Source organism: Macrotis lagotis, chromosome 7, assembly GCF_037893015.1.
Source record: "Macrotis lagotis isolate mMagLag1 chromosome 7, bilby.v1.9.chrom.fasta, whole genome shotgun sequence".
Lineage (NCBI taxonomy): Eukaryota > Metazoa > Chordata > Mammalia > Peramelemorphia > Peramelidae > Macrotis > Macrotis lagotis.
In genome coordinates this window covers 9,342,045-9,356,780 of record NC_133664.1, presented here as the reverse complement: position 1 = coordinate 9,356,780, position 14,736 = coordinate 9,342,045, and the positions used below count along the sequence as shown (strand labels likewise).

The 14,736-nt window shown below is 38.9% G+C and overlaps 1 protein-coding gene across 7 annotated transcripts in view; it reads left to right on the top strand.

The window, feature by feature from the left end:
- SNX13 (sorting nexin 13) overlaps positions 1–14,736 on the top strand; it is a 129,864-nt gene that overhangs the window by 8,805 nt on the left and 106,323 nt on the right. For 3 of the 7 annotated variants that reach the window (XM_074195429.1, XM_074195425.1, XM_074195427.1), the window contains exon 2: positions 10,019–10,145. The exons of 2 other annotated variants lie outside the window; for them this stretch is intronic. In XM_074195429.1, the coding sequence (XP_074051530.1) occupies positions 10,092–10,145 (54 nt within the window). In that variant the 5' untranslated portion in view covers positions 10,019–10,091. Of the gene's footprint in view, positions 1–8,667; positions 10,146–14,736 lie in introns of those variants that run through there. 2 more of the 7 variants (XM_074195426.1, XM_074195430.1) reach the window with 2 other exon arrangements.

Genomic DNA, 14,736 nt, shown 5'->3' with positions numbered 1-14,736 from the left:
GCCCTCAAAGAGGAAAAGGGAATTCAGGGCTCTTGTCCATGCCCTGGCCTGTTGGTCTAGGCTGGTCAGAGAGGAGGGAGACTAAGACAGGCTTGTGGTCAGTCTAGGCTGGCTCTGTCCCAAGGCTCACTCCAGAGATGAGGAGAATGGAGAAGGCCAGAGAGTCATTGTTCCTGGAAGAGGAGGCAAGGTTGGATAGGGTCAGGAGTATCCTGAGGCCTGTTTGTTTATTGAAGGGACTGGTCAAGGCTGCATATCTGAGGCCCCAGAAGGGAGGAAGTTGAAACGGGAGAGATTGGGAAGGGCTGGCTGGGAATGGGGAAGCTTCTAGAGGTTGGCTTTTGGAAAGGGGCCCTGGACTTGCCATCAGTCAGGGTGAAAAAGTGCTTATTTAGTACCCACTGTATGCAGAGAAGCAGGTGGTGTTTGTGAGCAGGTAACAACCCTCTAGAAACAAGGATTTGGAAGGAGAACTGCAGCCCTAGAAACATCCTCCCAGGAAGGAGGAGGGGTTGTGGTTGCAGAGGCTTCACCTATGTGACCTTGGGCAAGTCACTTCTCTCTCTCTCAAATGATCCACCTGAACTCCATGGGCTTCAAGGTTCCTCCCAGCTCCAGCATCTTACATATCAGAACAAAGGGAGGTCTCTGTCTAGGCCACTGGAGAGGATGCAGTGGTTTTATAGATAGGTCCTCTTAGGGCACTGAGCTAAGCGCTTTACAGATAGCAGCTTATCATTTTACAGTCTATTAAACTGAGGTACACAAAGTTGAAGTGACTTGACCAGGGTCACACAGATGGGGCTGGGTGATGAACTTCTGAGACACCCTAGATGAGCAGCACTACCTAGAGGAAATGAGTATCTCTGTTCTTGGGGCTTCATTTTAAATGAAATTCTGGAGGTAATGGGGAGTCATGGACGGGTGTTGAGCAGGGGAATGAAGTGATCTGGTATGGCAGGAGAGTTCACTTTAGAGCAGTGTGGGGATGGAGGAGGGAGGGATGCTTCAGGTAGTGTTTGGTGGGGAGGTCCACAGAGGGATCGTGAGGCTTGGATAGAGAAGAGGCTCCAGTTGGGGTAACACTGGAGAGCCATGAAACAGTGCTGGAACTAGTGGAGATGCTTGCTTTGTTTGTGATGGAAAGTTTTAGATAGAATGCAGTTTCTCTGCATTCAATGACATTGAAGTTTTTGATATTTTGGGAATGTTTTTGTTCAAAGTTGCATAGTATTGGGGCAGCTAGGAGGGCGCAGTGAATAGAGCACTAGCTTTGGAATCAGGAGGATCCGAGTTCAAGTCCAGCCTCAGACTATTAATAATTATTTAGCTCTGGATTGCAGTCAATTAAAAAGAATTTGTTACCAGATTAATCCTTTTATAATATTGAAATCTGTTGGAAAAGCTTGTTTAACTAGAGTTAAGTATTCCTTCTGGATTAGAGATGTGAGAGACATTGTTGTGTATCATTTCTGCCCTTCCTCTTGTGATTACCTTTTTTCCCCTCCCACCATGCTGGGAGGGAGCTCAGGCTGCTGGGTTTCTTTAGTCTTCTGCCTTTTTCACCTCCTAAAACTTCACAAGCAATGGAATAGCATCCTTTGACACCTGGGTCTGAGTCCCATGTCTGTATTTGTCAGGAGGGAGTGGAGGCCTCAGCTGGATGAAACCTCTCGTCTTGTGTTTTCTAGGAGGTGTTCCTAGGTGGGTGTCTGACCCCCATTGGCTCTTGGAAGTTTTCCAGTTCCGGTTGCCAGAGGCAGAGCCCAGAACCTGAGTGGATGGTGCAAATCAGGAACTTTGCAGAACTTGAGATTTAGTGTGTTAGGCATTCCCTGTCAGAAGACCAGTGACTTTGAATATAAGTAACTGCTTAGAGTCTTTTACGGTGTCATAATTCTAGCTTTAAGGGCTGTTGTATAGGTGAACAATAGGCATAGTAATTGAATGAATGGCCTGGTAATTCGGTTTGTTTTCAGTAAGTACATATCTTTATTGAACTCATGTAAACTTGTAAATCGGATAATTTGCTGTTGAAATGAGAGCTGGATTCTAAAAAGGAAGCAACAGTTTTGCATAATTATAGTATATTGAGTTAATGGCTAATTGAAGCACATGTTCTTTCCTCAAAGCAGTAGATCTGTCATGATTAAAGCTTTTGTAATTTGTTTGATGTAGTTTAAAAAAAAAGAAAGAATTGGACCACTGTACATACAATGGTTTATGTAATGGTGCAGTAGTGACTGGTTGAACTCATGAGACCCTTAATGGAATGGTCATGATAAAGGGGGAGGATTCTTTTTGAGGACTGGAGTTAGACATTGCTTCATTTGCCTTTTCTCTGGTGACCTGCCTAGAAGTGATTTGGTCTTTTCCAGATGTTCTTAGTAGAGCATGTTCAATACCTCAGAGAGATGACAAAAAGTTGGGAAAAAGCCCAATGAGTTTGGCAAACTAGTCTGACCTTGAGGAAAACAGTTTCGGTTAAGTAGTTGAGATGGGAGTTGGGTGTCAAGGAGGACAAATATGGTAAGAAATGTTGGGCGAATTTGGGGGGGTGGGGAATAATAAGAAATGAGGCTGTATAGTCACTAAAATATGTTTTAGTCCACCTAGATAGAAAAGGGTAGTAGAAGGCAAAGCTGATAGGATGTATCATAGTGATTTAGATATTTCCTAGGGTTTGCTCTCTCTGCCTAAAACAGAGAATCTAATGATTTAGGGAAATCCCTTAATAATAAATTCATCCTTTAAAAGCTGAAAGTAGCAAAGAGACGAACTGTTTTTTCTAAACCTGTTCTTACTAACAAGCTAAGCAAATGCTAGGTTTTACTGCTATTGTCACTACAATTATTAAATTAGTTCTTTTTATGGCAAAGAGAAAGCTATGAGCTGCACATTCATATAATTAGGCCTATTTGGATATGATTGATTGGCTAGATCCAGAAAATATTTATTAATAGTTCATTGTCAGCTTGTGACAATATTTTTGTTTAAAAAAGTTCTGGGGTTATTTTTTAATAAGTGATTTGGATAATGACCTAGTTAGTGTGTGTGTGTGTGTGTGTGTGTGTGTGTGTGTGTATGTGTGTGTATTTGCAGATGACAGGGCTGAGAGTGATTTAGAAGTGTATGGATCAGTGTTGGTCTTGGAGTCTTGGGGACCTGGTTTTGGGTTTGTCTTTGGACAAAGCGTTTCTGCCAGACTCATTTTCCTCATCTGTAAATTGGGACAATCTTGGCAGCAGGAGCCTTCTAGGGATACACTGTAAAGGTGAAATTAGAGGTTGGGTCTAAAGCACTGGGTCAGTTTTGAAGTGCCAAATAAAACCAGAGTCCGCTCTGAGGTGCTCAGTCCCCTTCTTACTGCACCCCTCCAACATGCTCAATTCCTTTAGCCCATTCTCACCAGGCTGAAGGAAAGCCTTTGACTTGGCCTCCTTTGGACATCCTGATATATCAGCATTCTTAATCCTTGACTCCCAGGGACAAATACAAATTTCAGAGGAGAGCATATAATACCATTTTGACTGCCACACCATACTGCTTACTCAGATTAAGCTGACAGGTCCCTAGACTCCCAGATCTTTTTCAGAAAAGTTGCTGGGATAGAAGGATCCAAAACAGTCCCAAGGGATTCATGATGAAGAAGGCTTTCCACCTCCAGAGAAAGAACTAATGGGAGTCTGAATGTAGACTGAAACATTTCCTTTCTTCTCTCTCTCTCTCTCTCTCATTTTCTTCCAAAAAATGATTAATATGAAAATATGTTTTACATGATTTCACATTTATAACTTTTATCAGATTGCTTATATCAAGGACAGAGAACAGAGGGAGAGAGAATTTGGAAAAATTGTGCATATAATTGAGGAAAAATAAAATAGACTTAAAAGAAAACAAGAAAAGTTGTTGGGTTTTCATACCTCTAACTTATAGGTGTGTGGATTTTTTTTTTCTTTTTTGGTGCTCAAGTACAAGACTTTACATTTATTACTATTACATTTTGCCTCATTTGGTTTTACCACACTCCTTTTGGATCCTGACTGTTAGGGTTCTCTAATTCTCCCATTTTATTCTCATTAACAATATGAAGAGCATGCCCTCTAAGCTCTTATCCAGGTCCCTGATAACAGGCTAAGCAGGAAAGGCCAAGGATGTCTCTGGAGTCCTTCTCCCATGTTGACACTGATCAGACTAGTTAAGAATATTTCCAGTTTTGTCTACTCTGTATCTTTCCATCTTCTCTATGAAAACTATGAAATACATTGTCAGAAACTTGACAGAAATCTGAGTGATTTGTGGTATTGCCTTTAACAAGGTTAGTAATCTTACCAAAAAAAAATGAGTGTAGTTTGGCATGACCAGCTCTTGATAAAGGCACTTTGGTTTTTCGAATTATTTCCTTTTTAAATGTTCATCAGTCATCTCTTCAGCGATTTGTTCTAGAATTTTCCCAGGGATTAAACTCTGCTCTTATTGTGGATCATCCTCTTTGAGATTTTACAGATTAGTTTTTATTCTAACCTCTTATTGCTTGTAGCCTTCAAGTTGGATGGTTGCTGTCCAAGGTGCTTGCTTGGCTCTTTTGGTCTCCTTGTTGTGGCAGTTCATTTAAGTTGGGTAATGTTATAGTCAGTGTTGGCATCAGTTCTGTTGTCCATTTCCCATTTTTTAAATTTTCAATTACTTGTTTAAAATGATTCCATTTTTTAATTTTTTTAGTTCTATTCCATTTCTCTTTCTCATTCTTGTGTGAGTTTTTTTTTTTTAATAAATTCTGATTTTACTTATGACTGGTCTTATGATCCTAGATTTAGAGTCAGATAGCACCTTCAGGCTCATTTAATTCAAGCCTCTCACTTTACAGATTAGAAAATGAAGATCTTGAGAATAGAAGTGATTTGACCAACATCCCACAGATTCTGAAAGGTAGAGCTAGGACTTGGTCCAGTTTGGTGGATCTTCCTTTTTGCCATGAATGGACACTGGGGTTGCTTCCCCAGTAGCAACTCTTTTTTGGGTTGTCAAAAGTCAAATCTCTTTTATACTATGGGAGTTTGGGAGTTCAATGTGCTCAGTGCTTTTCAGTTATTTTTCTAAAGGTCATATTCATGTGAGAGAGCAGGAGCTCATCGCCTTTTTGTGTCCTGAACCCCTTTGGCAGCAGTCTGGTGAGCTTTTGGCCCCTTTCTCAGAGCCGGGGCTTAAAAGACATAGAATACAAAGGATCACAAAGAAAATTAGTCATTTTGAAACACAATTGTCAACTGGCCAAAATATCCTCAAAATCCTCCCAAAATGCCCATGTTCTTAGACCAACCCTCAGATTAAGAACCTGCTTTAGAGACTGGGGCTTCTATGTTTGTTTCAGGGTTTTGACTTCTTGTATTTCTTTTTCCTGAACCATGTATTTCTTGCTGTCTTAAACTATTTTTTCCTTAGCATAAGCTGTAGTTTCTGTGGTGGTCAGTTTATAAATTTGTATCATTAATTAGAATGTTTGATGACCTAATGTCCAATAAAATAATTTTTCTTGTAGCTTCTAGGTATGCTTGAACCTGCTGTGCCCCACTCTTTGTTTTTCCAAGGAGCATCTGTGAGACTAGAAAAGTACAAGTTGATCAGGTTTCTTGTGACTCCAGTCACCTTCACCCTCTGACTCTCCCCATTTCCCTAGAGGGACTGTTTCCATGATTGTAAAATAAGCTTCTTAGAGTGGGGAACAGTTTGCTTGCTTCCACAATGTTGAGAACCTACTAAGAGGTAATACATTTTAAAATTCATTTTATTTTATTTTTTTATCCATTTATTCATCCTTCCACTTAACTGTCATTTTTTCCTTCTAATTTTATCGCTAGAATGTTAAGATTGATGTGATTCAGTCTGTCTTCTCACAGCTGATTAGAAACATGTCAGACATTTAGAGGACCAGCCAAGTGAACTTCACTTCCTCTGCCCCAAGGAAGGACAGAAATGAGTTGCCCACTCTGTGACAGGCCCTGTACCTAGCACTGGGGATAGAAAAAGAGGCAAAAGACAGAGTTGCCCTCAGGGAGCTCACAGTTTAATGGGGGGAGACAATATGCAAGAAAATATGTGAACTAGATTTTAGTTGGGATTTGAAAGAAGCCAGGAGACCTGCAGGCTTAGTCCTGGAATAGCCAGGAGGCTGGTGTCACTGGATAAAAGAATGAAGGATGGGAAGACTGAAAAGGCAGTGATGAGACTAGACTAGAAAGGGCTTTGAATACTGAACAAAGTTTTATATTTGATCCCAGGGTTATTGATTGGGGGCGGGGGGTGACATGCTTAGACCTGTACATCTCTGAGGAAATATTTCAAGTGTATTAAATTGGTTAGACTTAAGATTTTTTCCTTTGATATATTTTCCTTCTTAATATCAGTTTTATTTTATAAAGCTGCTATATTTTATAAGTGTGTTGTTTCTCATAGATCTGAGAATGGATAGTTTTTAGGGGATCTGTTGTCTTAGATAGATAATCCTGCCACAAAGTAGAAGATAAATAAGTGTCTTGGTTGAGTTCTGAAACCTTGACAAAGCAGTGATGCTTTTTCTTACTGATTAACCTTCATTCTACAGCCTAGTTTCTCTCTAACCTAATTCTTTTTTTTTCCTATTATGACTCTTAACTTCCTCTGTTTTATAGTTTCGGGATCATGTGAGAGCTTTGTGTTTTGCAAGTTGATTATGGTTTCTAGTGGTTTGAAGCGATTATGCTGAATTGACAAGCAAAATGAGCTAAAGGTCAGCTTTTAAAAAGGGGAGACCTTGAAATAATGTAAACATGCAATTTCTTTGTATTTTAGCTACAAATTAATTTTGGTAAACTGACAAAATGCAACTGCTTTTTTTCTTTTTCTTTTCTTTCCTTTTTTTTTAGGTTTTTGCAAGGCAAATGGGGTTAAGTGGCTTGCCCAAGGCCACACAGCTAGGAAATATCAAGTGTCTGAGGCTAGATTTGAACTCAGGTCCTCTTGACTCCAGGGCCAGTGCTCTATCTACTGCACTACCTAGCCACCCCTGCTTTTTCTTTATGTTAAAATTTCTGCATTGTATATATGAGAAGTTTTTTTCCTTCATAAATTTACATTACATTAAATAGTACTATTGCTGCTGCTGCTACATCTGGCATTCTGTTGTGATTCTTACCACAATCCTGTGACATGGCTGGTATAGGTTAATATTTGTATTAACCCCATTTAAGAGAGATAAAAATTGATTTTCTCTTGTTAGGAAACTGAATTGAAGTCTAAGTCCCAGCAATCTGTAGCTCTAGCCCTCTTTCCACAATACCATACTGCTTCTCTAGACAAAATGAAATGAAAAAACCTCCAGAAAAGAGGACTAATGCAGTTCCGTTGTACTTTCAAGAAGTTATTTGTAGATGTTTATGAACATAATTATAGATCAGCTTTGGGCATTATGGCTCATCCTGTATTGATGGAAAGTATTCTTATTTTCTTTGGCATAGGGACGTTTTTAACTTTCCTGAGATGCTAACTGAAGCCATAGCTAGTGATAGTTTGATAAACCCATGCTCAGGTAGCACTTAACTTAAAAGTCCAATTTGTTGTGTACTAGAGTTTGCACAAAGTTTGGTTGGATCTCTGGATGTATTTCCTGATGACCCATATGAGCCATCTGATGATGGCTTGGCTTCTGCAGCCTTTTCTGTAAACATTGAGAAGCACCAGGTGGGCATCTCTAGGAACATGAAGTCTGCTGCTCATGGAAGACTGGCTCGATCCTTGGTGTGCCCAAGGATTGATTTTCCTGCTTTCCTCTCCATTGCCACCATCTCTCACTTCTGATCTAGAGAATGTCCCTGCCCCTTGCTGCTGCAGGACAGAATATGGAAATATGTTAGGCTGTCAGGGATCATTGCCTACAATTCCTTCTAGAAATTGAGGCCCAGAGATGTGAGCAAGGCCTAAGCTTCAGAGCTGGGTTTCAAATGTAGGCCTCTGAGCCTGAAGCCAAAACATTTTCCACTAAATTATTAACTTTTCCTATGGTCTTGACTCTGAAACAAGCACATTGATCGACTTGTTGAGGGATTCTGAGTATTTTTATTGTTAGTAACAATGGGTCTGAGCAAAATGTTTCTCTTCCTTGGGTTCCTCCACTGACTGGAGAGAAGCATTACAACCTTACCAAGGAAGCTGGGGCTTTTTTGAGACCACAAATGGCAGGGTTCATCTACTTTTCACAAAACTATCTGACTGTTCTTAGGAGACCTTAGCTAGAGCCACTGAAACCCTGCCTGGACTTAGGAACACTCCAACAAGCATCTGGAAAGGGAGAGGGAACCCCCAGGTTTCAGTGATGGTGGGGGAAAGGAAGAGCCTTCCTTTGATCCCTAAGTCAGCACTTTGGGGCAGCTATTTCAAGGTGATTGCCCGTCTTCCCTCATGACATGGGGCTTGTAGACTGAGATTGTTTGCATTGTTGAACATGTTAGTCTTTGAGGAAATAATGGGTTTAGGAGGGTTCAGATCTCAAAGAGGATCCACAAGGGTTTGCTTCGGAGTAGTAGGTCGTGCTGGGCAGAGGATTGGAGTAGGCCAGCACTGTTGGGTTCAGATCCTGCTTCTGATTCAGGGATGGCCCTAGGGGGGTGGGGGGGGGGATGACCATGGACATGTCATTCTGTCTGAGCATCTCTCATCTATACAGTGAGGCTAGAAGATCCAGAGCCACTCTATGACAGGGGTAGTTGTATGTATATAAATGATATATATGTAGATTTTTATATCTCTTCATCTAAAGTATTTGGTAAATTTAAAAACCTTTAGAAATGACAGTTAAATTAACATTGGATGGAGGAGACAAAAGAATCACCCTCAGCTTTTAGTGATAGAGCAGTCCTTACCAGAGAAAGAAAAAAGAGTTTTGCTTCTCTAGATATATTAGCCCTCCAGTATATCTGTCAGTGTTGTTCTTTTGGACTTTTTTTTTTTTTTGAGGGGTATGGGACAGGAGCACAATGGTTTAATCACAGCAAAAGCCAGTTGTTTTGCTTTTGGATGTAGAACCACAAAATCAGAGTTTTAGGGTTATCTGAGTAAAAATTCCTGCATTGTTCTAATTGGGGAAGCTGAAGCTAGAAGATGAGGATTTCTTCAGGTCTCTAGAGCTAATGGATGGTTGAGTTAGAATGAGAATTCCGGTCTTTGTTTTCAGTGTGCTCTTGCTCTCTCTGAGAGACCCGAGTTCTTTTTCATACACTTAGCTAGGTGAAATGTCTCTACAAACACTGTATGAAATATGCTTAATCCAAGTGAATTAACAAATCCCAAAGTTGTTAGGTCTGAGAACCCTCTTGAATTGCTATAAGTCTTTCTAAATCTCATTGTTATTTTGTGTCTGTTCTTTCATCCTATGTTTTGTAGTCTCGCAGATGACATTTTAGCAGATAGGAGGCAGAGACATAGTCAGGGAGGCAGCAGTATCTTCCAGGTGGCTCCAGTGGGAAGAAAGAACCCCAGAGTTTGGGGGAGGAAGAAAACAGGGCTGATGTGATCTTGTCACAGGGCAATTGGTACAGAACTTGGCGACCAGGGATGGGGGGTTCTTAGGATCTTTGTCTCTGTATTGTTCTTAATATATTTTTCTCTCAAGTGCTTCTGTTGGGGAGGGTGGGGTCTGTGTTTCCTGCCACCCAGACTTTTTTGGCGTGACAAAATAATGGAATTTGACTCTGATGAATCTGTATCTCCAGATCAGTAGGAATTGTGTCCCTGGGACATTTGGAGTCTTTCTTTCCCCTTTAGGTTATTTCTGTCATTGTCACTGACTGGAACCTGCTCGGGTGACTTAAGGCTGCTGAGTCCTGGGGTCTGAGACAGATGTAGGCAGGAAGAGAAACTGGGAGGGTTTGGACTGCCTGATTGTTGGTCCAGTATTGGAAAGCCAGATTGTTGGTACTTCCCTTTACCTAGCAATCCCCTCCTTGCCTGAACTGATCTTTTCATTCCTAACTTTATCCCATCCCAGCTTGTTCCAGTCAACCCCACCCAGTGCTCCTTGCTATGGATCCAGTGACTGCTTCAGCACATCCTTGAGTAGAATGAAGTTTCACCAGATCAAAGGGCGATTTAGAGCTGACTCCCTTTTTCAAGTGGTAAGAGTCACGGTCTTCTTCTGGTGGCCCAACCCTGTGTTAAGGGAACTGCAATGACTCAGGAGGGACAGAGAACCCAGCAGTCACAGGAAGCAGTGTGAGCAAAGGCTTGGAGATGGGAGATCTGTGGGAAGGGCTAGATCATCAGATGGAGCTGGGAAAATAGATTGGTGAGAGTTGGCATCATTCTTTGTGGGTGTTTTCCCTTCCCCATCCCACTTGCATTGAAAGGTAGAAGGGTTGGAATGTTATTGCTCAAGGAACTCCTGTGAGATGTGGTGGCAAGCCCTGCATTTGGAGATATGCTTCTAAGTGGACTCTGAAGATGGGGAAACAGTTAAAAGGATATTGGGTTGCAGAAATCAAACCTCTGAATGCATCCCCTGCTTCAGAGTGTGTGGAGAATTTCAATTAGACCCTCTCCTTTGAGATTCATAGCATCATCCCACATGCTGAACCTCATAGAGCTCCACCACTTACTTGGATGGCCCTAGACCAGAGGCAGGTCTTCAAGCTCAGCCTGCTTCACTGTTCTATACAGGTCAGCTGAGTAGTTTGAGCAACTTTGTTTTTTCTCTAATGTATTTCTAGCATTGCTTCTTCCTGTGGCCAAGAAGCTACAACTTGGGTGGCATTTTTGGTGCTTTCTGATTTCCAGACTGCTTGCACAGAAATTTCTAGTAAAAGTCTTTTCTTAATCTTTTCTGGGTGAGAAAATTGAGATCTCTAGAGGCTGAGGAATTTGCTCAAGGCCATCTAATTGGTGAGGAGCTAAGGAGAGGAGGAAGGTCAGAACTTGTTATTCTGCTGTTGCATTTCCTTGAAATGTTTACCTTTGTGTGCATGTGTACTGAATGGGAGTAAAGAACTCATACAGGAAGTTTCTTATTAAGCTAGTGGAAAAGACAAGGGTCTGGGTTGGAACTGACCTTTACCCAAGTTAAGTTAAATAAAGTCTTTTCTGTGAGTCCATGATGTGCAACAGGAAAGAAAGGAATAGTGATTTTGGTAGAAACTCTACATGTCCTTAATGATACACTGCCACAGAAAGGCCAAGTTTCCTTTCCTTTACCAAGTAGAAAAACTTTCATTTTATCTGGAAAAAAAAAAGCTTTTATGAAAAGCAAACTTTGGCACAGCTTCTTTTGGGGGTGGGGACAGGATGGGAGGTGCAGTGTCTGCTTAGACTCATGCCAAGGATTAAGTAGAATTTTATTTTTATTTATTTTTATTTTTATCCTCTAATTTTCAAATCTTATATAAAGAGGGTTCTCAATATTCTTTTTTCTTTTTTTCTTTTTTTTTTTTGGCGAGGCAGTGGGGTTAAGTGACTTTCCCAGGGTCTAATCAGCCCTACTGAGGCTGGATTTGAAGTCAGGTCCTCCTGACTCGAGAGTTGGTGCTCTGTCCTCTGTGCTGCCTAGCTGCTCCTCATTGTTCATTTTTGTAAAGTTTTCTTTCACTCACCCTTCCCTCCCCCCTACTGAACTATAGCAAGTGATCTGATTATAGGTCACATATGTATAATTATGTTACACATAATTCCATATTGGTCATGTTATGAAAGAAGAATCAGAATTAAAAGGGAAAGGCTAAAAACAGTTAAAAGGTGAAGAAAGCATCCATTAATCTGCATTCAGATTCCATAGTTCTTTTTCTGGATGTGAATAGCATTTTCCATTGTATGTCTTTTGTCTTGGATTGCTCAATTGCTGAGAGCCAGAGCTCAATCTGTCATTGTTGATCATTGCACAATGTTGTTTTACTGTGTACAACTTTTTTCTGGTTCTGCTCAATTCACCCAGCATCAGTTCATGTAAGTCTTTCCAGATTTTTCTGAGATCTGCTGCTCACCCTTTCTTTTAGAGCAAGAATATTCCCTTATATTCATATTCTACAACTTGCTCAGCCATTCCTAATTGTTGGCCATTCTCTCAATTTTCAATTCGCTGCCACAAAAGAACTACTGTGAATTTTTTTGTACATGTGAGTTTTTTCTGATTTTTTTTTTATGATCTCTGCATCAAAGGGTATCCACAGTTTGATTATCTTTGGGGCATAGTTCCAAATTGCTCTCCAGAAAGGTTGGATCAATTCAGATTTCACCAGCAGAACATTAGTGTCCCAGTTTTCCTACATCCTGTCCAACATTGTCATTTCCCTTTCTGTCATATTAGTCAATCTGATAGGTATGAGATGCTTTAATTTGTATTTCTCTAGTAGTGATTTAGAGTATTTTTTTCATATGATAAAAGATAGCTTTAATTTCTTCATCTGAAAACTGCCTCTTAATGCTTATTGTCCTTTGACCATCTGTCAGTTGTGGAATGACTTGTATTATAAATTTGACTCAATTCTTTCTACATTTTAGAAATGAGGTCTTTGTCAGAAACATGGGCTGTAAATATTGTTTTCCAGCTTTATGCATTCCTTCTAATTTTGGCTTTATTAGTTTTATTTGTGCAAAAACTTTTCAGCTTAATGTAATCGAAGTTAACCATTTTATATTTCATGATGTTCTATAATCTTCTTTAGTCATCTATTCTCCATAGATCTGACAGGTAAATGATTTCTTGCTCTTCTGATTGGCTTATGGTACCACCCTTTATATTGAAATCATGTACCCCTTTTGACTTTATCTTTGTATATGTTGTGAGATGTTGGTCTGTCTAGTTTTTGCCATACTATTTTTCAGTTTTCCTAGCAGTTTTTGTCAAATAATGAGTTCTCATCCTGGAAACTGGAGTCTTTTTTTTTTTTATTTAATGGTAAATTAGTGTAGTTATTTACTACTCTGTCTTGTAAGCCTAACCTATTCTACTGATCCACTTCTTTATTTCTTAGCTTATATTAAATGATCCTAATGATTGCTGCCTTATAATAAAGTTTTAGATCTGGTTCTGATAGGCTACCTTTTTTTGCATTTTTTTTCATTCCTTGATATTCAGATACATTTTTATTATTTTTTTCTAGTTCTTTTTGGGTAGTTTGGTTGGTATAACCTCAAATGAGTAGATTAATTTAAATAGAGCTACATTTTTATTATATTAGCTCAACCTACCCATGAGAAATGATATTTTTCAGTTGTTTAGATCTGACTTTATTTGTCTGAAAATGTTTTGTTATTATATTCATATTATACCTGGGTTTGTCTTGGCAGGTAGAATCTCAGATATTTTATATTGTCTATCATTGTTTTGAATAGAATTTCTCTTTTTCTTTCTTGCTATTCAGCTTTATTGATAATATATAGAAAGGCTGATGATTTATGTGGGTTTCATTTTCTATTCTACAACTTTGCTATAGTTGTTAATTGTTTCAAGTAGTGTTTGAGTGAATTCTTTAAGTTTACCATCAAATCAGTTGCACTGAGTGATATTTTTGTTTCCTCTTTGCTTATTCTAATTCCTTTAATTTCCTTTTCTTCTCTTATTACTGATGCTAATATTTCTAGTAAAATATTACATAATAGTGGTGGTAATGGGAACCCATTGTCTTATTGGGAAGGCTTCTAGCTTATCCCTGTTGCAGATGCTGCTTGATGATGGTTTTAGATAGACACTTCTTATTATTTAAAAAAAAAATCCTTTATTCCTTTGCTCTCTTGTATTTTTAATAGGAATGAATTCTGTATTTTGTCAAAAACTTTTTTAGTATGTTTTGAGATAATCATAGATTTTTTGATAGTTTTGCTATATTAATTGTGTTGATAGTTTTACTAATATTGAACAAGACCTTCATTTCTGGTATAGATCCCATCTAGTCATAGTGTATTTTCCTAGTCATAATTTGTTCTAATTTCTTTGCTAATATTTTATTTAAAATATTTGCATCAATGTTCATTAGAGAAATTGTTGCATAATTTTGTTTTGGATCTTTCTGATTTAGTCATAAGCACCATTTTTGTGTCATAAAATAATTTGGCAGAACTTTGCTTAGTTTTCCAAATAGTTTATATAGGATTGGAATTAATTGTTCTTTAAATGTTTGGTAGAATTCACTTTTGAATCCTTTTGGCCCTGGAGATTTTATTTTCTTGGGGAGTTCATTAATGGCTTGTTCAATTCCTTTTTCTGAAATGGGGTTATTTAAGTATCTTATTTCTTCTTTTGCTATTCTGGGTAATTTTTATTTTTGTAAATATTCATCCATTTCACTTAATTGTCAGATTTATTGGCTTGTAGTTGTGCAAAATACCTCTAAATTGTTGCCCAAATTTCTTTTTCATTGGTGGTGAATTCATCCTTCTCATTTTTGATACTGGTATTTTGGTTTTCATCTGTCATTTTTTAAATCAAAGTACCCAAAGGTTTATCTATTATGTTGATTTTTTTCATAAAACCAACTTAGTTTTAATTTACTAAATTTGATAATTTTTTACTTTCAATATTGTTAATCTCTCTATTGATTTTTTAAGTAGAATTTTTGTAACACTCGGGTAACTGATTCAGAGTTTTCTTTTACTTGCTGTTCATCCCCTTTTTAACCCTGCTTTGGATTCCATCATCCCTCATCTCTCTTCCTGATGTGTTGTTAGAACAGTGATGGAAAGTCATGATATATTTGTGCTTTCTTGTTTCAGCTGGGCCCC